General features: G+C 45.9%; 1 protein-coding gene across 3 annotated transcripts in view; it reads right to left on the bottom strand.

The window, feature by feature from the left end:
• grik2 (glutamate receptor, ionotropic, kainate 2) overlaps window positions 1-25,060 on the bottom strand; it is a 123,191-nt gene that overhangs the window by 67,403 nt on the left and 30,728 nt on the right. For all 3 annotated transcript variants that reach the window (XM_030370962.1, XM_030370961.1, XM_030370963.1), the window contains 5 exons: window positions 18,416-18,583; window positions 17,203-17,460; window positions 10,663-10,844; window positions 8,952-9,005; window positions 7,102-7,275 (listed from right to left, as the gene is read on the bottom strand). In XM_030370962.1, the coding sequence (XP_030226822.1) occupies window positions 7,102-7,275; window positions 8,952-9,005; window positions 10,663-10,844; window positions 17,203-17,460; window positions 18,416-18,583 (836 nt within the window). The remainder of the gene's footprint in view (window positions 1-7,101; window positions 7,276-8,951; window positions 9,006-10,662; window positions 10,845-17,202; window positions 17,461-18,415; window positions 18,584-25,060) is intronic.

Consider the following 25,060-nt stretch of genomic DNA (forward strand, 5'->3'; position numbering starts at 1 on the left):
GCAGAAGGAGCCACTATGGGGATATTGGCATTTTGCATTCGTACTAAAGAGACGTGGGGAGACGTGGGTCGGGCTGACGCAAAAACAATGGATGATCACATGAATGAACTAGGTTACGGAGAGGGTTATTTTCGGCGCTCAAAGGGCAGGTGGGAGGTACGTGATGAATTATCATCTTTGTTCCAGTTCTTTCCAACGCGAGCTGACTCACTAACCCTATTTCATGTCCACTCTGCCCGTGACATCACACTCGACCCTCACCAATCACTTAGATTCTTGGTTTAAATCATGTTCAGTGTGTGTGTGCGTGTGTGTGTGTGTGTGTGTGTGTTTATGGCTGTGTGTGTGTCTGTGTGTGTGTGTGTGTGTGTGTGTGTGTGTGTGTGTGTAATTCCTACTTCCTGTGACTTACACATCTCTTATAGTATGTATGCATCTCTGTTGCATACTACTGAGCGTCTTAGAGTACCATATTAAGCGCTATATCAATTTCATTTATTATTATTATTATTATTACTGCAAGCATCACAACAATTCAAAACATGTATAGATGATCAATAAGCAATCTGTTAATGGGCCAGGGTTTTACCCCTAGGTGTGAGGTTGATCAGTCTTTTCAAGCCATGTCAAAATATACCATCCAGCGACATCACAATTGGGAATGTCCACCCAGATGTTTCATGGGATCAGTTTACCAGTTGGTGCAGTCTACGGGATAAACTGGTAGGCAGATCTATCCTTAGCACATATTAATCACTTACTACTGTTTATCAATGCTTTGTTCACAATTAGTTTATCAATAACCAAAGGCCTATACATATTTTGGATTGACTGGACGTTATTATCAAGTGTTAGCAAAAATGAGAACCAAGCACAGAAATGCGGTACAGTATACCTGGGGGAAAAAAAAGTGGAAATAATCAAATTAATGAAGGGCCTTCTTTGAAAACCTCAATGAACAAGGAATGTAATTGATTTAAGTGTTCAGGGTGAACAATGCCAGTATCTGGGCAGAACGTAACAAAAAAAGCAATGTATGGCTTTGTTAGCATAGCTCAGCCTAGCTTTTCCTTCCATGAATCCAGTCAAAAACCAGCCGGTAGAGAACACTAGGTCAGGCTTGTGGGTGACGGCGGTGGCGTCAGAGTGGATGGCCTCGCCATCGTGGGTGACGCCAGGAGCGCCAGCGACAACACTTGCTTGGCCAGCTGTCTGAATATATTCCCGCCGCGCTGCGCAGCCAAATTCTTCCTCCAGCATGTGGGCAATAAGGGAGCCAGTTCCAAGTGTGACAGCCAGAGAGAGAGGGAGAGGGAGAGGGAGGGAGATTTATTAGGGAGATAGTTTGATGCACACAGAGAAGCAGATGGAGAAAGCTAAGCTGATGCCTCATCTGAGAGGCGGAGACAAGCATAGTCCAATCGTCTGCCCAAACGCCAAGCGCTGAAGCACTAAAATAATACTGAATTCAGGCCAATGTGCAGAGAAACATACATAGTGATATAGTGTAAAGTGCCTCTCTAATCACAGCAGACGTTTTTATTGTGTTTTCTTTTTGCTTTTGTACAACCACAGGACTAGTGCACTCCCAACGTGACTCATATCTGTGCGTAATCTAGGATTTCACAAGCCTCCATCCCATCTCTCGCCTGCCCCCATCCGCCTTTCACCAGCCTCATCTTAAACACATTTGCCCTATTAGCCCTCTCTCACCCTTCAGGAGAGGACAGCCTTGTTTCCCAGGCACTACAGCACCACTTACTGAGGTCTCCATGGAGACAGGGTTTGATTGGCAGATGAATTGGGGAGAGGCGGGCGTGGATGGTAACGTTCAGGAGGGATGAGATCTAACCTCTCCGTTTTGGTTTTACATTCTCAAGTTCTCTTTTAATTCTTGCTATTTATTAGGTCTTTCATTTATTCATTTCATCACTTTTTTGATTCATGGTGTGTTGTGTTATGCAAGGCCGTTTTAATACTCTAATAGTCTTTGCGTCACCAAGTAGAATTTCATTCTTGCTAGTAGGAATGTCATCTCAGGAGGATTTGGGATATCTATGTTTTAATTCCTACTTGTACAAATAGCAATTTGACTAGGAAGAATTAAATCTTTACTAGTAGAAAGGGAATTACAGATATCGGTCAGAATTAGTCATTATTTCCATTTCAGATATCAGCAATATAATAGTTAATTAATATAATATTACCATCACAAATATAACTGGTAATTAATGGTAATATTATATGAATTAAGTATCATTCAGACAACCGATTAATTTGAATATATCTATAATGCTATTCAGACTATTCATAATTTGAATTTGAGATATGTGATAATATATGAAGAGACAAAATGTGATTGTTAACTGAAAAAAGTACCTTTTCCTCTGGTAACACAAAAGGTGTAACATTGAGCCAATCACAGTTAGAAGGCAGGAGACTCAGAATTCAAAAGAGTCAATAACAGTGTTCGGTCCATTCTGACTGGTTTTCATTTAGATAGCCAGTCAGAATGTGCAACAGAAGTGCAACTTTACATAAAAATGCTGACCATCACGTACCTCTCCTATTGTTGTCAAGAAAACGTACTGCCATTCCCAAAACCCCACCAAGCCAGCCAGGCTACGCTAATTTGATCAGCATTGTATGTCAAGGTCACCCATTGCGACATTGCGACTTTGTTCTTACTAGTGAGAATTCAATTCGAATGAGTGAAGATTGTACCCTTACTACTAAGAATTCAAGTCCGCCGAGTGAAGCTAAGACCATTTAAAGCTAAAACGGCTAGCCATATATTGTGTGGTTTCTCTCCACTCCGTAGCATGGCTTTGGTTTAAAATGTTTGAATTATGCCTAGAAAGAGTTTTACCCGTGGGATATGATTGATGTCTGTCTGGCATATATTTATGAGTCTATTTTTACATCTCTGCCTGAATCTGGCTTTAAATGATATCTGTCAAAAGGGAAATTGCATTCCATCAAAGAAATCCAGCAATACAGAGATTGAAAAATGGTTTCCACGGCGACGTACGACTGACAGTTATGCGCTGAATAGCAACGACAATCACAGAGTCCACGCATGGAACGAAACATGACACCAACGACATGGACAGGACAGGGTCGTTGCTATGGTGTGTTCCCAGCCGCCCAACGGTTCCGTGTTCGATTCCCTCATGTCGGCCGCTTGCCATGTATGGGCGTTCCTGAGCGGGTACCCCATAACCCATACCTTGACAATCACTACCTCCGTCTGAATTCATTGGGAGACACTTTGACTAAATGTGTCTATAGTAGCAATGCCTAAAGTAGTAGCATTTAAAGTAGTAACGACTGATTCAGAAGGTTCTCACTGTGAAACACTTTGACTAAATGAGTTGATAGTAGTAACGTCTATAGTAGTAGGGTCTATAGTAGTACTAACGACTGATTCAGAAGGTTCTCACTGTGAGACACTTTGACTAAATGAGTTGATAGTAGTAACGTCTATAGTAGTAGGGTCTATAGTAGTACTAACGACTGATTCAGAAGGTTCTCACTGTGAAACACTTTGACTAAATGAGTTGATAGTAGTAACGTCTATAGTAGTAGGGTCTATAGTAGTACTAACGACTGATTCAGAAGGTTCTCAATGTGAGACACTTTGACTAAATGTGTCTATAGCAGTAACGTCTATAGAAGCAAAGTCGATAGTAGAAGCGTTTAAAGTAGTAACGACTGAGCAGAAGGTTCTCATTGTAAGACTTGTCGGGTAGATGAAAGCCGGGGGGTTGGGGTTAGGAGGGGCTGGGTGGAGGTGTGCAGGTAGTTTTCCCTAAATGCCCCGTGTTTTATGTCATGCAAGTGGTCGGGCGTACTGAGCGCGTGCAGAGCGAGTCAGGCGGCGGCGGCGCTAATGAACTGGCAGAGACATTATGCTAATGGGCGAGAGAAGCTTGTTAGGTCACCGAGGCGCCCTGGGTTAAGCCGTGACGCGGGCGAGACCCCGCACGGAGCCCCCATTAATTGAAGCTTGCGTTAGGAGGACCCAAGGTGCGGATTCAGTCAAAACCTTTGTGAATACAAAACGATTTTTTGTTTATTTTTTTGGCGGAACACTTTGGCTGGTCTGTTTATTATTAATGTTGCTTTTGTGAGGGATGATAAAAGTCCATTTAGCTTTGAGTTAAGCAGGCGCCCGCGGGCCCGGGTGCTGGTGACGGTGAGTGCTCAGGTTTCACTTTGAACAGCGCGGATTGAAGGACCTGCCGTGGAGAGGGAAGGGGACTCAGTGCCCCTCCATGGAAAAGATGAATGCATTTTTATTTTCACAGCAACGTATTTGACGCAATGCTCAGCCAAACGTTTAAGTACGAAACCTTTAAGAACAGTGATGGTTCGTGAGACTCTACTCATTAGCACTGGTTTGTGTACCTTGTTCCTCTGCTGTGTGTTTTGACCGCTTTGATAGGAGTGGAGAACCGGAGGGGTTTTCACTTTTGATTAGATATTCCCTTTATGTTGTGGATTTGCTTCACCCTTTGGTCAATTCAAGTCTGGACACAAACAGAATGAGATATCAACAACCAATTAAATTCCTCAAAACATTTTTGGACGTAGTGTCTAAAAAATATATAAAATGAAGGCTAAAATACTTTAGATCATGGGGCCAGGATAGAGGTCACGGTGTTCGGTTTCCAAGGTCCTGGGTTCGAACCCGACCACAGTCTACCTGTAGGCATCCATAAAGACGATACCCTAACCCCTACCTTCTTCTTAACGACGTCCATCTAAAATAATCCCCTGTTAGTCGCTGTAGACACAACTGGCCGCTGAATGACTAAAGGGTTGCATAGTAGTTAAAAAGATGATAGTGTTGAGAAAACGGTGGCCTGGCTTTCACACCCCGACGAGACGAGACAATGGAGAGGAAAGAAGGAGCATCCTATAAAAACACTTAAGGCCCTTGGGGTCCTTCTTTGGTCCTGCCCCGGTGCCGCAATCCTGTTTCCATGACCCCCCCCCCCCCCCACCAGCCCTGCCATGTGAGTAACCACACATCAGCAGTTCACTGCCTAAGCACATGCCGCCGTAAATACAGCACACAAATGAAGCCGTTAATCAAACGTTTACGGAACCTTTCACCATGTCAATATGCATTAGCCGCTGACTGATCACCATTTGTCTAATTAATCAATTCCCCACCTTCAAACTCATATGCAATTAATTCCCTGATGAGCAGGTTCACTGCACAGCGCCCCCCCCCCCACCCCCCCCGCGCTCGGACATAAATCTTCATCCTCTGCAGCGATCGGAGAACAGGCGGCCGGCGGTGTCAGACCGGCATGTTGGTTATTTTGTACAAAGAGATGAACAGATGGTGGAAGAATGCAAAGCTAAGGCAATCAGAAGAAAGCTCACTGGTCGATAGTGAACATTCGCACTGTGGATATCCATAGACATCACTCAAGCACCCACGCGTACACACTCCCGCCCATGTTTACGTAAATACAAATACAATGTGTGATTTGTGTTGACTTGTCGATGAGGTCCGGTATTTACTGATCAGAATTGTTGCAGGAATAGAGAGAAAAAACTCTATTGATCAATTCCCAAATAAATAATAATCATAGAAAGAACCTCTCCACGGGAAAGAGCTGCTGTTGGTGGCCCACCAAGAGCTTTGAATAGAAGGGAATACGCTCCCAGAGGTGAGCCCCCAGACGGTTTGTTCATTACTTCAGTTCTGCTCTCCAACTGGTTGCGGGCCAGTGTGCTTTACTGGAGAGCGTTCAAACCACCTTGGTTTTGAATTTCATTGAATGAATCAAAGCAAAACCCCCCCCAAAAAAATCAAAAACATGACGGGCATCTGCTCTCCCGTGGCCTCTGCCACCTCATCTTTCTACTTTCTCTTTTCTCTCCACCCCCACCCTCCGTGCGCCTCTCTTCTGGTGCTCCTACTCGTTCGATCGAGTGTCTCTCTGGTGGTATGGTGTTTTGGCTCGGCTCCCAGATAAGAGAGTGGTGTTGCAGCACCAGCAGCAGCAGAAACAGCCCAGGGAATGTAGAGGGAGCACTTATTACAGCCCGTGTCTCCCAATCAGGGAGGCTTCAAATCCCAATGACTGCACCCTCTACCGCACACTCTTATTCGCGAGATGCATGCGAACGCACACACAAACACACAAACACAGGAGTGAGCGGCACCCACCCACACATACACAAGCACGCAAACACAAGCACACAAAGTGCGCGGCATAGCAAGAGATAAAGCCAGGCACACGCGCACACACACAGACACACGCACACAAATACATGCGCAAACTCACACATGCACAAAACCATCAAGACAATTACATTCACAAACCCACACGCTCACACGCTCACACACACACGCCTTATCACACACCATGCCTAGATCTCAAGGTGTCAGGAACTATAGCACCCCAACCTTCACCTGGAGGTTAAACACTTTCTTATCTGGTTCCCAGCACCATTCATGTTTCAAACACTCACTGCCTGTACTAGGACGGAGGGAAAAGCCGTGCTGCACTCTGAAAACAGGGCAAATACTGCACAGAGCGAAAATGCAATCAACAACATAAACAAAACACAATGCAAAATCAAACCCTGAATCGTTTTGTTGCTGGAGGATGAGGAGCGTGTGGATGTATGGATGAACAGACAGATGTATGAATCGATATGTGTATAAATGGAGAGATGGACACTTGTTTGGTGCAGTCTTACAGGTCGGTCTATAAATAACTAATCTGAAGTCTGAAGGCAGACAAGCTCAAGTCTGGGCAAACGGGGAGTTTCGCTTTCTCATATTTGCTTCGACCAATCAGGTTACTGAATCGTGGATCTGTAAGCACGAAATTGTCTATTGACAGCAAACACACACTCGGCCAGACATAGTGAACAGTAAAAGAGGGTCTTTGAGGGTTCAAATCATTTCTGTCTATACCACTGTAGTAATACACATACTAACATCTTCTAGAGCTTTGTCTACTTTCACAAATCAGTTTCTCTTTGGATAAATATCTCAGAAACGCAGAACAGAAAATAATGAGTGACTCCGCCCCTTCATGACTGGTGTGTGTCGATGTTGGTGTGACTTACGGTCATGAAGCCGTCCAGTAGACCAGAGTCAGGTTTGGGTGGGGCCTGCAGTCGTTCCATGGACCACTTCTCTGTGATGGAGGCGACCTGGCTGTTCTCTGTGTTGAGGATCCTGAAGCCAGTCATGTTCACACCACTGAATCGGTAAGGCTCTACGTCGAGAGCAAACAGATCCTGCGTGGGGTGGGGAGGAACGATGAGCACGAAGTGTAGAAGGGAGTAAAAAAAGACACACTTTGGTTTAATTAGTAGTTAATTAATAACTTCTGACCAGGTCTTTGTTAATAATAGCACAAGATGGGAAGCCTTATTAGCAGGAATTATTGGAATATTGTTAATAATGAATCAAGTAGGGAGGACACGGAACCCAGTTGACATGAGATCACAACAGAGAGTCAAATGAAACTTGGCAGAAAATGGCTGCCATATGCAGCCTCATTTTGGCTTGGATGTAGCCTCCAACAGCGGAATTATCTTTCTCTCTGTCTCTCTCTATGTCTGTCTGTCCCTCTCTCGCTCTTTCCCTCCCTCAGGTTTGAATTATATATACTTTTCATCTGCTTGCGAAAACCAGTGGGATATTTAATTATCTTGCATAAATTGACCTACTGCTGTGAGTTGTTGTGAAATATATATATTTATATATATTATACATTTATATCAAAATAAACCAGTGGAGGATTCATTTTAACCTGAAAACAATACGTACCCACTGATAAAGAGCTTAGACAATTGGGGAACAAAATGGGCAATGGGCAGAGAGAGACAGATAGATAGCAGAAGAAGAAAGAGAGATAGAGAGCAGAGGAAGGAAGAGAGCGAGGGCAAGAGAGAGAGAGAGAGAGAGAGAGAGAGAGAGAGAGAGAGAGAGAGAGAGAGAGAGAGAGAGAGAGAGAGAGAGGGAGAGAGAGAGAGAGAGAGAGAGAGAGAGAGAGAGAGAGAGAGAGAGCGAGAGAGAGAGCGAGAGGGATTGATTTGTACTATTTCCTGTGGTTTACAAGAAGAAAGTGTGAAACTTCAAGAGAATGATCTAAATAATGTGCCTGGGACGATATGTGTGTGTTTGCGGTGTGTGTGATTATGTGTATATTAAAGGATTTGTAAAGAAAGAAGATATGAGTGTATTTGTGCATGCATGTGTGTTATGTTATGTGTACACACCTATTTTGCTTGTTTGCAGGGTAAATGATGCGAGTCGAAATGATGATGTGTACAAAATGATTGAGAGGGAGAATCAGATAAAGTGGAAGAGGGAGATATATATTAAGTATATGTATAGAGAATGAGAGAGAGAGAGAGAGAGAGAGAGAGAGAGAGAGAGAGAGAGAGAGAGAGAGAGAACGAGAGAGAAGTGTGTGGCAGTGTTTAGCAAACAAGTGTAGTCTTCTGTAAGTCCTTAATGACATCTCAACACATGTCACACTGTATTTCAATAGAAGAGTCGTGCAACTCATATGAAAACCAATCACTTCAAATGCCTTGCTGTCGCTGCGTAACACTTGCATGCGACTCATGTGTTCATCTTTTTATTGCTTAATCAGCAATGTCTTTCAGTGAAGTATGATAACATCCTGAAGCTTTGATTAACAAATGGAACTTAAAACACCCTGGCTGACCGAGAGGATGGCGTTGTGAACGGCGACCGAACATCAGATGCCACGCCGGGAGGAGAAAATAAAAACAGAAAATAAAAGATGGCTTGTGTAGGGAATCAAAGATGGAGGCGCGTCTCAGGCTGGCTTCTCGGGGAACGACAACACGTCTCCACAGTGGGTATGGAGATTAGAGCAGCGGCTGATGAAAAAGTCAGTGTGCTGCAGAAACACAGCGCAGGACTCCCATACACTTACCAGTGTGGTGAAGATAAAGTGATAATACTCTGTCATCATTCCCATGGCAAGAGCCTGTGTGAAAGAGAGAGGGAGGGAGAAGGAGAGGACAAGAGAGAGAGACAGAGGGAAAGACGGGGGGAGGAAATAAAAGAAGAAAGATGGGAGAGTGAGCGACCAGTAATTGAAAGGGGGTTTGATAAAAGATGGCACAGCAGTGGACAGTGAGGTTATGCATCTTTACGACGGCCCATAATGTGTTTTTTCTTTCTTGCTTATGCCGTTGTATGCGTCCTTCTTTGTGTCTGTGTGCCTGTGTGTGTGTGTGAGTGTGTACCTAGGAGAAAAAGGCATTTTTATCAAGCCACCCACCCAGCTATCCTCCATCAAGCAACATAATTTGTTTTCTATGCGACTTTTCGATAACGGTAAAGTAATGCCATTCTATTTAGAAATACGAAGCCAGACCCATATTTTGATCTATCATCAGCTAGCGTGCGTGTGTGTGTGTGTGTGTGTGTGTGTGCTGTGTGTCCGTGTGTATATAAGTGCGCCCCGGTGTATGTGTGTATGTGTGTGAGTGGGATGGCTGGCTGGCTGCATGCCACCCCTATTTAGGCTCCGTAGTGCTGTTGTCAAAACCAGATGGGCCCGGAGCACCCGGCTGAGCCCCGGCCCGCTGTTCCGCGGCCGCGCTTCAGCCATTATGAATCACAGATTAGGAGTGGTGGCTGGGCCAACGGACAGGATGGGTAACCAGGGCAAACCAACGGCCACTGTCCCTGTGTATACCCAGCCGAGGTGTCAGGTGGACACTGCACTATATACTGGGGGAGCGGAAAACAAATTGCAGATTCCATTTTCGGGAGAGATTCGCCATTATAAGTGCGCTGCTGTTTATAGCTAATTGTGTAGTGTCCGTAATAAAACACAAAAAAAGGCCATGTTTACCTTTTTTCGTAGGCACCAGAACATCTTTATAGTACATTGCTCTTAAAGTGCTTCCTGGGTGTACGACAAAATGTAATTTAATATATGTGTATGTTTAACTGGGTCTGTGTTGAAAAAAATGTCATGGCCAAATGAGGGAAGAAGGATCCATTTGTTTCAATGAAGGGTTGAGGAGGGAGGGCATCCTCCAAGACTCTGCACCAACGGGTATGAATAATTTTGAATCCTATAATGTGACACACACCACTGATATTTGGTGTGTGTCACATTATAGGAATATCAGAGCAAGACTGTCTGTCATTACCTCCGATTAGCCACGGAGTCTTCAGACGTTACTAATGATGGCAGTCCTGACCTTCCCCCAGCCATCCCCCTGCTCTGGGATGGATTAAACACCCTGTGAGGGTAGCAAAGCACTGGGCTGAATCATGTTGTCTTTAATATTTGATCATCCCGGCGACGAGGAGGAATATGTAGCTTGGGTTCAAAATCAAGCCGCTTAATTCCCGTCTCACGTTAGATGACCTCATCCCATCGTTTGGAGATAAAGCGTGACAGCATCCTCGTCGCTTTGATGGAGCGTATGACATCATCGCATCGATTTTGAAACGATGAGATGATGTCATCGTTTCTGTCGGCATTGGCGTTAGGACAAGCATACATTCAGGCAGGCAGCCACACACACACACACACACACACACACACACACACACACACACACACACACACACACACACACAAACACACAAACACATGCATGTGAACGAACACCCATATCTACCTGTTTCAGGATCCCTGCGACCATTTCATGGCCGCAGTCGAAGATGATGTGGAACTCCTTCCCCCGCTTCATCTCCTTCAGCAGGGGTTTGGCGTCCTTTGAGTCCGTGGGCAGCTGTCGTATCTTTAGTCGGATGTTGTATCGAGACGGGGCCTTGATGAGCTCTTGTAGTCGAATCAGCCCTGTAACAGAAAATAAATTATGACGGGTGAAAAACTGAAAAAAAGAAAACAGTGTGGACTCAACAAGTTTCTCCAGAATAAAAATGACTCACGCTTCTCGGGCTGAGCTCCCCATTCATTTAGCAGATTGAAGATATGGAAGCTGAAGAAATATGTTTTGTGTGCGTTTCAAATTAATTCCACTTGTGTTTCCGTTTTCCTTAACCACCCACAGCCTGGCTCATATTCCCAGCTCATTTTCTACCCACAGATCAACACGTCTCTCTCTCTGTCTCTCTCTTTCTCTCTCCCCCCGTTTCCTTTAGTACATTTTATTATATTTTCTCTTTCTCTCTCCCCCCTGCGGCTACGAATTTCCCTGCCTGGCTGCTTCATCTGCAGACCCTACTCATATACAATATGCATATTATCGCCCGCAAAACACAAGCGGAAATGATCATATATCAATTCCATAAATAGTCATAGATCAATGTTTGGCCTGACATTCATCCTTCAACTTTCATACATCCATCATTCATTTGATCTCAGTGATTTGACGGTCTGTATTGATCTTCGTTATTGACCTCCGAAGGCCAATCAGTCACACGGAGGGAATCAGTGTAGTGGATCTTGCCGGCACAATTGAACAGGATCCCAAGCACAAATACGCCTGATAGATGTGCTGATATCCGGTAAATACATCTCTTCTCCTCCTTATTGATAGCTGGATCGATACACACTGCCTCCTTGACGTAGCTGGAATATCACTGAGCAGGTAACACAAAGCTTCCAGCACCGCTGGCATCTCTCTCTCTCTCTCTCTCTCTCTCTCTCTCTCTCTCTCTCTCTCTCTCTCTCTCTCCCTCTCTCCCTCTCTCTCTCTCTCTCTCTCTCTCTCTCTCTCTCTCTCTCTCTCTCTCTCTCTTTCTCTCTCTCTCTCCCCATGTATCTTTTTACCTACTACAGTCCCCAGCTGTTTGGCCCAACGTGTAATTTGTTTACTTCCTGTTTCCAGACGAGTGCACCTCACCGCACGACACCAGCTCACAGCTTCTGCCAGGTAGCAGGCCCATGGTGAGCTGAGAGCGGGACTCCTGGCCCAAAGCAACCATAAATACATGAAAACATCCCAAACCTGCTCCCCCCCCCCACAGACACACACAGACACACACGCTCTTCAAAACACATGGTGTCTTGGGAGGTGCATGGGTACGTTCGTGTGTCTGTATGGAAGTGTGTGTTTGTTTGTGCTGGAGTCTGTGCGTGTGTGTGTGTGTGTGTGTGTGTGTGTGTGTGTGTGTGTGTGTGTGTGTGTGTGTGTGTGCATGTGAATAACCGTTATTCACAGACACGCTTGTTTATGGGTGCTGGTGGGGCTTGGTGATGTCTGCGTTTGCTGGGATGTTTCAGGCGTACGCTCAGCGTTGCGTGCCGCTGTCGGAGGGTAAACCTACGGCCTTCTCCCCCGGAGTTGCAATCTCCGCTCCACGCTTAGTTAGTTAACATCGATAAAGCAACCTGACACCTGTGACTGGCCCACTCACTCATCATGAACACAATTCTCTCTCTCTCTCTCTCTCTCTCTCTCTCTCTCTCTCACCCTGCCTTCACCACTCACTCCTCTGCTGCCATTCTGCATGGGTGATTCCCCCCCACTACATTCCCCTCTCGCTACAGGCTACACGTCGGAATTCAATAAGGTAGCGTGGGATTTGGGGGGGGGGGGGGGGGGCGTTGTGTGAGATCCCAATTGCCAAAAGAGAAGGAGGTCGGGGGGGGGGGGGGGGGGGGGGGGGGGGGGGGTTGTCAGTGTCGATCAGCGGTGAATGTGTTTAATGGCAGGCGACCGCTCCAGGATCCATATTTAACTCCACATGAATATTTCATCCGCTCTAAGCATTTCTTAGAGGGGGGCTCGTCTGGGGGTCTCCTGAGCAGAGCGAGAGCAGAACCTACTGCCTGTGATAAATATCCTGGAGAGGGGAAACAGCTTCTCCGGCATTAAACCGCCCCTTCTCCTCCTCCACCTCCCCCACCTCCTCCCCCTCCCCCTCCTCCTCCATGGCCCGCCGCCGTTACCGACGACGACGGGCATGAGCGGAGCGGTGCTCTGACTGCGGCGAGGCCGCTCCATCATCGGTGCCGCCGCTGACACTAATGCGATTTCCCCCCGGCCGGCCCGTCCCTGCGCGGCGAGAGGGGGGTTTAACGGCTCGTGAGTCGCCCTGTGGCGGATGCTCTGGCGGGGGGTCAAAGGTTTTATGATTCCACCCCCATCCCCAGCCCCCCGCCCTCTCCCCCCCCCCGGCATCCCCTACTTCATGCCTCTATATTTGTATATTTATACATTCGTTCTTTATTCATTTGTTTATTTGTAAGTTCAAATGGGGCTCAGGATGCACGTCGATAGAGGGCCCAGCCTCGGAAAGATACAGAAACATAACAAATATATTTCTTTGGGTTTAATATTCGGACTACGTTTCCTGCTTGGCAGATCAATCAGCGTTTTTCCTCGAGCCGTTTCGATGAGACACTGAGGCAACGTTGAGTTGTTTACACACCTCATCGCACGTCATCACACATCATCCTCTGTTGCTGAGCACGGCCTGCATTCACATTCAACCGCGGAACGTGTGAAGAGGCGAAACGCGGGTTTTGAGTGAATCCGAAAATAATCACAAGGTCCGAAAATAAGCACAAGGTTTTCTGTTGTGAGGGTTCACTAAGCCAGTTACAATTCACCACATCATGTCTTTTTAACACAATTGATGTACATTTTTTTGTTATGAATCACTGAGATTCCTTATAATAAATTAAAATCTGTGAGGTTTTAGAGAAGTGTGGAGTATGGAGGAAAGAACGTAACTACTACAATCAACTCCAATGCGTCCCTATATCTAACCCACAACAGGGCAACAAGGAAGGGATTATAGTAACAGGGTTTCAGTCTGTACGTGCAAGTGTGTTGATATTCATCTCGAAATACATATATATATATATCGTGCACTATACCCGTACATGCAACATGACATCCAATAAACGATCACCTGGCTTGCATTAGCTCAACCCACCCCAGCAGAAATGATGAACTGAAAGGATGGCCCGGCCAGCCACTCTCGAAACAATCTGTTGAGTGGCGGTGGAGCATATGATGGGAGTGGGACGGCTGGGGTACACCACTCGCTCATCAATTGGAAGCAGATTACTAGAGGGTCCCGCGACCGCCAGTACTTACTCCGCAGAAGCTCACTTACAGCTTCTCAAGTATACTGAAAAGACACTGCAGTGTGTACAAACACTAGGTCGTATATGATACCTTAATAGGACTTGTGTAGTTTAAAGAAGGCTTTCACTGAAGGAAAATCTCTACTCCCTACACTATATTGGAGTCCTACCGGCATTAGTGATGTTGATGTGAGATATACTGCTGTGAACCTTTACTCAAAACACAATAATACTTGTGATTTAGGAATTGGTATCTTAGTATCTATTTAGTGCAGCACAATTAGGATTTTTGAATTGTAACATTGGTTGAGAAAACATCTCAAAAAGGGTTAAAAAAGAGACTAATAGGATCAGCATGTCAACTTGAAGCGATTGGGGTGATCGGAGCCCACGGCGGATGAGGTGGAGACGCTCTGGGGGCTGGATCCTAAGGATGGCGTCAGGAGACGGTTGCCATGGGAACCCTGCCATGAACTGCTCATTTAGGCTAGCTCGTCTCCTCGCCGCGCCATAACTCTAAAAATAAGACGTAAATGTGTCATGGCTTGTTGTGTCGTGAGGTGATTGGAGTGTTCGTCTGGTGTTCCCAGTCTGCACACACGCGTGCCCGGCCCCTCCCTCGTGACCTCATCAGACATCCCGGCGGCTGAAGTAAAGCGATGTGGAAGAAGCGGCGTATGGATTGTTGTCCACGCCTGTGGAGCTCTGCAGCAGAACTGGGGTTTCTCCATCTGTTTGTGTCATTATAAAGTTGAGCTGTCATAGAAGTCCCATTATGGTTATCGAGTTGATCGTCTTCTCCCTTGGTGGTCGGAGGTATAGCATGACGGGAGGCGCAGTGTCTCAGCGCTCCTTTTTCTCGTAGGCTACCTATCTCATATTTCTCCGGTTGTCGTGTATCTCCCTCTCGTTGTGTTATCTGTTGGTTTTTTTGTTCTTTTGTGTGTGTGTGTGTGTGTTTTTTTATTTTTAAAGGAAATGGGGTTTAACATCGGCAACAGTGTCGTATAATGACAAGTTGTGGGATTTACCCGTGGGAATTATACAATAACATGAGCGTTACGCTACACGGGGCTCTCGGATCTGCTGCCCAAGCATGCTGCCCTGCCAAAACGAAATGGAAAATCATGCGCTTCGAGCCGTTTCACAAAATACAATTGTTTGAGGACAGATGGGGGAGGGCTGGGGAGGCTCCATCGTCACAGCTCCTTCCCGGAGGCCCCGGAGATGTTTTCTATCCCTCGCTGTCCAACACCACAGTCATCTCCACCCCTCTCCACCCGGGTCACCATTGTTAACAACCCCTCGTTTACAATGGTGACCCCGTTGGAGCTGTTTGAGGGTCAACGGCGAAATCTCATTTCCTTCCTCAAAGACAGGAAATCAAGTCTCTATTAACCCCCATTGTGAACCAGCTATGTCCACTTCACACCTTAATTGTACGGGGTGCTAGGTTCAGCCTGCAAATCAATTGGCTGCTCGGAGCAGCCTACGCTACTGCATAAACCCATGTCATCAAAACACACGCCTGTGGATATGTGGGAGTCTCACATACACATGTATTCATTCCAAAGAAATACAATCCTTTTAAAAAACACTAAAAAGACACGTTGTTCAAGGTTCTGCCTAAATTAAGATTGCAAACACAAAAACATCATCTTTGGGAAACACAGTATGAGTTGGAATGTGTAATTAATATAGTCATACGTTTATTTTTTCCAGCTCCTTCCTCTCCTCAATTACTTTAAAACGCATCCAGTGGGAATTTCCACATTCTATGATTTTATCATCATTAGTGAATATACTACTGGACGCAGATGAATATATTAACATTGACTCTCCCCGCTGTTTTCTTGCTTGCCATGCATATTCATCGGGAGGAACCACCATATGTAGCTAACGTAAATCCACCATATGCCTCTGCTGCAGTGTGACATGTTCAGTAGGGCTCCTTAAAATGAGAGCATCATCTGCCCTGAACACTGAATATATCAAACACAGACAATACACTGCAGAGGGTGAGTGTGTGCCAGAACAGGCCCTAAGTGTGTGTAAGCATGTGTCTGTGCAGGCATGCATGTGTCTGTATCTATCTGTATGCATGCACGCATGTCTTTGCATATATCAACGCATGTGTGTATGTGTGTGTCTGTTTGTATGTGTACATTCAGGTATGTGTATACATGCACATGCGTCTGTATGCGTGTCCATGTGCGCGCCCTGGCATGTGTGTGTACACACAAGCATGTGTGCATGTCTGTGCACTGTGCATGTGCGCAGCCACGTGTGTGTGTGTGTGTGTGTGTGTGTGTGTGTGTGTGTGTGTGTGTGTGTGTGTGTGTGTCTGTGTGTGTGTGTGTGTGTGTGTGTGTGTGTGTGTGTGTGTGTGTGTGTGTGTGTGTGTGTCTGTGTGTGTGTGTGTGTTCATGTGTGTGTGTGTGTGTGTGTTTGCGTGCCAGTGTCTAGGTGTGTGCTGCACCGAGCTTGGGGACACCTGGCAGAGCTCTGCGCAGGCTGCTGCCCCCCCCGACCCCCGGCATATGGCTCATGTACCGGTCCTGCTGGGTCGCTTGCCGCATGCTGTCCTGACAGAGGGACGTGGGAAGGGGGGGCGAGGTGGTGGCGGGTGGGAGGGGGAGGAAGTTACACTACACTAGCTCCACCAAGGTCTTTCTCCCTCCTCTGATGCACATTAAATGTATCTTCCATTATGGCCTTGTAATCCAGGCCAGGTGTTTCAATTCATGGAACGGCTGGCTTTCTTTACGAGTACATTCGTCGCGTATATGGCGACATAAAAAAATATCTTTGGATGTAACGCAGCTAGTGATTGAGCGCCAACGAGTACGAGAGAGAGTTGGTCTCACTTCTTAAAGGGCAAGGTGTAGGTGGGAGAGCCCTCGGGGCTGTAGCAGCATTTTTTTAAATACTCTAACCTGATTTGTGGATAACGTTCCAAATTTGTACATTATGTTCCAGCAATGGGACAACTCTGCTTTTAAATAGTTCTGAATCAATGCGCTTCACGTCCAACATTAAAAGAAGGTAGGCAACCTCTGCTCCGCCTCGGCCGGTTCACCCCTCCCCCCACCATCGTACATTATTTTCAACATACAGTGGTTTGTTCCGCACGTGCGTGTCCTCGCAGCCTTACCGGTGCTGTCGTCGTAGACCACTGTGACGGTCTTCCACTTGAAGAAGTGTACCAGGTCCAGGATGGCCCGGCTGAGCGAGGAGAAGTCCGGGAAGAGGCTGACGTAGAACACATCCCGGTTGTCTGACACCTGGTGCTTCCACTTTGTCTGGATGTGGGGCACCCCCAGGGCGTTGCAGATGGACTGGACCGCGTTGGCCGACGAACTGTGAGAAGGACCAAAGATGGCCGCCACCCCTAAAGACAGCTGATCGCAGGCTGAAGGAAATAAAAATGTTGGTCATTGTTTAGTACAGATGTGGCTTCCACATGGGCTACAATGTTTTTAAGGTGAATACAAATCATTTATCTTCTTAGTTTTATCTTCATTGTATGTGTTCCATGTGTGATTACATTTGGTGTTTTTGTAAATGAATAAATCAACACATCATGCATTTGACGCGAAAATGTAATCAATTATTTGTCAACAGATATTGTATACTCATTTTAGTCATTCATGAAGTTGAAAAATCACATATTCTGCGTAAGATAATTAAAAAAAAATCACATTTGTTTTTCTTGGATGTATCTGAGAATAAGCAAGCTAATTTAAGACATTATGCTCTGGTAACCTTTGATTGACATTTAATGTAATCTATTCCATTTAATAGTAGATTTACTTCACTTATCAGTCAAATTAAGTTTTGCCATGAAATATGAATCGACAATTACAGGCAAAAGAGAAATAAAAAAATGCAGTCAATTTCAGGTTGTCTCACACAGTTGTTCCAAAAATACAGCCAGACGATGGCCCGTCATAACTCATATTCCCTGTGTCTGTGCCCTCTAGCTCACTCATTTGATATCTGGGAGTTGCCTAAATCACTGGGACATGGTGTAATGGCCCATAATTGATAAGAGACTCGAAATGTCAGCCTGATGCATCCACAAAACTGATCGCTTATAGCACTTTATAGGCTGTCTCCAGGGGCCAAACAGGTCTTTGAATTACCGCCACTGAGTCATTACCTGAAACCAATCAATTTGCTCTGTTTACATTCAAAGTGCCTCGCAGTCTCTCCCTCGTCTGATTATAATTGTTCCAATCTTAGCCACCACAGCTCACAGCTCACAAACAAGGGACGCATTTGCATTGTAAAGCAGGCGGGTTCGTAACAGGCAGCCCAACCGCGACGCAGAACTACACACGCACACACACTCATCAGATCCCCACCTTTCCTGGAGGCCTCAAAGCTGTCGTAGATGTTTATCCTCTGGATGTCGTACGTGAGGGTGGTGTTGGGGAGGAGGGTTCGGTTCCTGTTGATTGTGTTCAATGCAAATTTAAAGGCTAGCTCCTCTGCACCTGATGGCGCACTCTCCACGGACTCAAATATACCACCTGTAAGGGAGAGAGAGAGGGAGGGAGAGAGAGAGAGAGGGAGTGAGACCATAGTTGAGTCATGGGAATCCAAACGTTTGTTTGATGGAATCAGGCGGTTAAACATCTCTGCGATCCTTCTGCTTAGAGCCGAACAGCCCCAGTCTCAACTATGTAGTGCAATCGCTCTGTATGAAAGCCTCTCGATTTGAAGGTACAACAAGAGAGCGACTTTCATATATTTGTACTCCCATCCATCGTGGGCCTCACATGGGACAAACCCGTGCATCAGAAATGTGATCCATGGATGTTACAGTAATACAAAACACTCTAGCAGCAAATCTCTTAAGAACAACGTACAGAGAGTCAAAGCGGTGTGGGCTCCACATCTCCGGCTCTCCAGTGAATACTTCTGGCAGACGGCAGCGAGAATAGAGAGGAAACCGGGACAGTTGATGTTGTGAATGTGTGCGCATCCGTGTGGGTGTTTGTAATGTGCGTATGGTTGTACAATATGTGTGTGTGTGCGTGCGTGGGGTTGCATTGTGTCTGTGTGTTTTTGGTTGGTGTGTGTGTGTGTGTGTGTGTGTGTGTGTGTGTGTGTGTGTGTGTGTGTGTGTGTGTGTGTGTGTGTGTGTGTGTGTGTGTGTATGTGTGTGTGTGTGTGTTTGGTGGGCATGTGTGTGCGTGTGCATGTGTGTGTGTGTGTGGCTTGGGTGAATGGTTTGGAGGGTGGGTGGGGGTGGTTCTGAGATCAATGCGTTCAGATTGGCCAGTGGATCAATCACTCACGCCCTTGGGGAGCGCTGGAGCGCAGCAGTGAGAGATTGAAGTGTTTTGTTTGGGTTGGCCCTATTGGCCGGCCCCTGCTGGCTCAGTGTCGACTCACTTCCTTTATTTACTCCTAGTGCACTAGTCCAGAGCACTCTAATGGTCTGCTCCAAGTCGACAAACAATCTATACACGCCGCAGCCCAAAAGCTAGTCCTCAGATCACCAGAGATTTTCGGGAAAAAGATACAAACGTACCTAGACACAAATCTTGCATTGAAGTCTGGGCACATGCCGCAACGCAGCGGCAACACGGGAATTATAATCATCTGTTGTGCGGCATTAATAATTTGGCTCAAGTATTGTATAGACCAGTCATAAAAAACACTAACAACAACAAGACAACAACAGCAGTAAGACAGTTGGAGCACCGTGGACGGCAGCCACAGGAGAAGCAGAGCAAGAAGAAGATTATTTTTTAAACTTTTTTTTTCATTAGTATTCATCTCATGAGAGATCCCTACTTTGCATGCAATAATGAGTTTGAAGGAATTAATAAGCATCAGTTAAGCAGGATGTATTATAATTGGAAGCTGAGTGCTCAGAAACGCTTCCGTTCACACGCAAGGAAGCGGTGTTTCCTGCTGTGAATGTCTACTCGGGCTCCATGGGAACGAATAAATAAAAGGGGTTGACGAATGCAGAGGACGGAGGAATTAGAGTGGACGTTAAACTCCCGTCTAGCATGGTGATTGGCTGAGGAGAGTTGTTCCTGAGTAGGGAATATTAAAGTCGGAGGTTTGTTTATGAGCAACTTGTCCGCCAATAAGGGGGGAAACTCGGGCGACAGCTAACGCTACGGGCTGTACTGCCCGGGAGAGGAGGCAGCGGTGGGGGACATGTTATCAGGGAGATGGCTATCATGACATGGAACTGTGAAGATTGGGCAATTTAAATACATCCAATTATTCACAATTGGTGTAGACCTCCCAAAAACAACAACAGGTTTTTGGTTGTTTATTGCAGCTACCTTTATTTTCTGCAGTCAAAATGAATACAATTGACTAACTAATAGCATGTGGCATATAGAAGACAATCTTGATAAAAGGCATGTTGCCGGGTCCAAAACAGTATCAATTTCACTATTAGCTTTCACTCCATTTATTGTTCTAATATAGCATTAGAAACATTTGTGTTATTGTAGTAGCAAACACTGCAAATAGTCTTTCCTGTGAAGACATATAAATCTCGGGTCTCTTTTAGTTACTCACAAAGGCATTCTAAAGATGCTGTGTTGTTCCTCCCCAGAGAGTGAACCATTCTGTAAAGTAGTCTTCCATCACTCAGCTCTCGAGTTACAAGGGATCGGAATGATTGACAAGTGCTGTCAAGCATTGCTGTATTGGGTCCCAAGTGACAATAAAGAACACACACACGTACACTCACACAAACACGCCCAAACTCACACGCAGACACACGCACACACAGACAGACAAACACAGAAAAACATACAAACACACACACACACGCACACACACACACACACACACACACACACACACACACACACACAGAGCCATACACACAGACAGACAAACACACACACACACACACACATACAAATACACACACACACTAATCCATTAAGGTTCCTCTCTGAACCATTCCGTAAACATGAGGTCTTTAAAGTCGAAAGCTTTGTCTTAATCAGAGCATCCATCCCACTCCTCACACATTCTAATCAATGGCCACCGGGATTTATTAATTATAACGTGGATTCCAACGTTGCGATCTATGAGATTGACAAGAAACGGAAGAACAACAACACCGGACCAGCTATTACAAAAGAAGCATGGGGCACTGTCGACACCACTTTGTGAATATTGAGCACAATTTGAGGTACCCCAAAAGTTAAACCTACCGGTAATCCTATTCCAACCTTGGAATGAAAGGTCTCGCTGGGTTTTGGTGAAAAAAAAAAAGGAACAAGGTTTTGTTTGGTTTTTATAGGAAATCAATATGTCCACTTAAAAGGCTTTAGCCCCCCTTTGCCGACCGAATGTCCTTCAGTAAATGACAAGTACTTATGTTGTTTGTTCGACAAGAAAATATGCCCTTCCAAACAATAAAAACAGGAAAGGGGAAAGCAGTCGTATAATTTAGTTTCATATTTTAAATTGGAAAGGTGCAGAGCTGGACCTTAATCACTCAGCGTTGCTGCTTATTCACGGTTTTAACTAAACATCAAAGGCCAGAATAACACCACTGTTTGTGGACGCTGAATTACCAAAATTGTCCAACACAAGGAGGTCTTTAGTGCTCCGACAGATACTCCCGAGGAGTTCACCAGCAATGTATCAGCTTAATCCTCCTCCATGAAGTGCTTCTTGTCTAATCCCTCCTCGCTGGACCATGACTGGCTGCACCCAGGTCCTCCCCCTGGTCCCTGACAGGTGCCAGCAAGCACACCAGACACCATCCATTTCAATCCCCGGCCCTCTGAAGGAACAGGGGGACGGGAATCATAGGGAACCACCCCGGCTACCTCTCATCGTTTCTGTTGAGTGGGGATTATTTATGAGGGCAAAATAGGGTGTTCTCCCCCCCCCCCCCCCCCCTTCACCATGACAACTTGACGATGCTTAGCGACATCAACATGGCGGTGCAGCCCAAAATACAAGTGTGTGTGCTCCATCTTTAACATGGAAGAGGCTGTGCTGGGCAGCCAGAGCGGAAGTAGGGGAGGGCAGGCACTTTAGTGTGGCCAAAAAATATATATATAATTGAGGGCAAGCAGTGTTTAGAGAGGAATTGAGAAGGAATAGAGTGAGGGTGGAGTATAATAATAATAAAAAAAAAAGGCTAATATGGGATTAAGGGTCGAGGTTGGAGGCAGAAAAGTAGCAACTGAGAAATAAAAAGGCTTGGAAAAAGAGTGGCTTGAGACAAAGGAAGAAGAATAAGGATGAGTGAGTGTACAACGTAATGGGGTAACTGCACGGTCTAACGGGGCCACTTTAAATACGAGAGCCCTTCCATTTGTGCAGACTTCAACTGCATTTTACAATTTATTGTATAAATGTTGCCATTAGTTATAGCATGAAGCCTGATGGATTCTAGTGGATACTAACATGAGGTCATGCGTATTCCAAAAATATTGTTTGAAGAAATAACTAGGGCTTCAAGAATTGGAATACTGATTAAAACCGTGTGGGTGCCAAAGTGCTTTGGAATGAATCCTGGGTGTACCAGACTATCAAATAATTAGCCATCAATCACTGCAGAAATGCCCTCAAACACCTATCTTTTCCGCTATAGGCCTACTACTTTTTTCAAAATACATTCTAATTTGGCTAACATTTGCCTGTAAGGAAGGTTACATTTGTATTGAGAACATAACAATGGATGACTGTGTCCAAAGCCGTTTTGTAACAGCGTCAAGTGGCCATTAAAATAACTGTTTCTCAAAGCACTTCTGCAATAGCTTCCATTTTCATCTCCAAATGACGTTCAAACAGCAACAAAAACACTTAGCTAGGTGTGGTAGCTACTTGTAGTCTAGGTAAAGACATCCAGCTCAATCTCAGCCAAATCAAATGTCAGCTTTTAGTGGTTAATTTAATTTTCTCTCTTATTCCTTTCCTTTCTACATGGGTTCAAACTGTCATATCACTGAAATCCCCCTACTCTGTTCTTGGCTTATCTCAGCAGGCTGTTAATGCTCTTCGGTGATCACTTTCTTCAGGAGAACAGTTTGTACCGATTCTGAAGGAGATCAACAGCACAGAGGTTCAAGGCTTGAGGGAACGGTTTCTACTGTAGGACACTTGGATTTGGACATTGTGGAAACTTCAGACGGTAGGACCACTGGAGAGTTGACACTAGGTTTCTTCTGTGTTTATTTTAACACTTATTTCCTTTTCCAAAACCCTTCCCTGCCTTTTGTCTAGTGTATTTATAACCTGACTGTAATTGTTATTTGTATTTTTGCATCTTGTCCAACAGCCATTTTTATAGTGGGCGAACCATATGCTGTGCATTGCTGATGTTTTTGAAGTGTACCTTATGTCTTGTCTTTACCAACAGTAATATGTAACTTTGGCTAGTTTGAAAAACGATTTAAATCTAAACAATAATGTTTCATTATTTATTTGATCACAGGGGTGTGGTTCCCGAAGGAAGTGCAGAGCCATGGTAAGATATTAGGTGAATATGTTGCTGCTGCGGAAAGATTTACACTCAGTATCCTCTTGTGTTTGAACCACAACTCTTTCTTGTTACAATCCCGACTATGTTCCCTGTACATCTTAAGGCAGACTGGGATTGCTGGGAGCCCGATCTACCGGACCACTGAATCACACAGCACACTGCACCTCACGATGCACACAATAGCACAGGCCGGCACGCACAATATCACACCGTTCTCTTTCACTTGTATTTATTTTCTTGTTTTGTGTGAAACCCTGTGACCAGAGACTGACCGGAGGAAAAGATGTTAGCGACATAGCGGATGTCTAATTTGCTTTCTTACTCCGCCGCGATGGAAGGTCTCAGACGAGCACAGGGAGGAGCCCTGATAAATGTCAGTGGTTCCCCGCCGTTGTCAAGCACTCACAGAGACAAAATGTCAGCCTCCCTACTCAGCATCTTGGCCATTGTGAGGCACTCGCAGACATCCAAATGCCAATGATTCCCTCGACAAACCACAGCAAGAGAGTCACACATTTCTTGGAAGTGTGGGGGGGAGGGTGGGGGGGGGGGTGGGGGAAGCGTGCCCCAGCCGAACCCATTTCAAAGACCCTGCCTGGACCATACAGCCATCGCTCGGGTATCTTCTCCTCCTCCATTACGATCCGTTGACCCACATCTGGAGTCACGCACCGGGTAGCAACAAGGCGGGAAAAAAATGACTAAGTCTCTCAGCATGTCTGGCCAGGTGCAGGTGAAAGACTCAGACATGGCGAGCCGGGTTAAGCTTCTTCACTTGGTTGCAGCTGTAAAAGTATGCTAGACGTCCACGTCGGAGCCAGCCAGCCGAGCACATGAACTCGTGCACAAGATACACACACCAGTATCCTCCTCGCCAGTGGCGCTGCCGAACGTTTCAGAAAGACACAATGAAAGTAGAGTAAAGTGCCGTCTGCACAGTCTCCCCGCAGTTTATCCTCCACTCCGCATAAACGCTGAGCTAATTCCCAGCTTGCTGATACGCACATCGAGGCTTGCTGAAAGAGTTCCACCCCAAGCAACACCCCCCCCAACCCCCACCACCACTGCCACCACCTCACGCACCCCATCATCAGAAGACACAGTGAGAACAGTGCCGCAAGTAAATCTTATTATGCTTCCCCCCCCCCCCCCCCCCCCCCCCCCCCCCCCCCCCCTTTTCCTTCGCCAATATTTTCCCCCTTTGTGGATCTATTTGCTTCACAATGATAACAATGTCTGGAGCTTAACTCGGCCACATTGGGCTGATAGGCCAAGCAGCACGATCGCTCCCCCGCTCCTTTTAATGACCTGCTTTTCTGTTTTGAACCGAGCCAGTGCGTATTGATCTCTCTGTGCTACAGCAAGTGGGCCATATTACCTCTGGCGGAAAAGGGATAGGGGGGGGGGGGGGGGGGGGGGGGGGGGATTGGAAGATGGAGGTGTGGTGGGGGTGAAGGTAAAGGTGGTCCCGGAGGACGGCTGGATGGAGGTTATTTTTGTCTTCCTGGACCCTCTCATT

This window comes from Gadus morhua, chromosome 11 (genome assembly GCF_902167405.1).
Source record: "Gadus morhua chromosome 11, gadMor3.0, whole genome shotgun sequence".
NCBI classification, from domain to species: Eukaryota; Metazoa; Chordata; class Actinopteri; order Gadiformes; family Gadidae; genus Gadus; species Gadus morhua.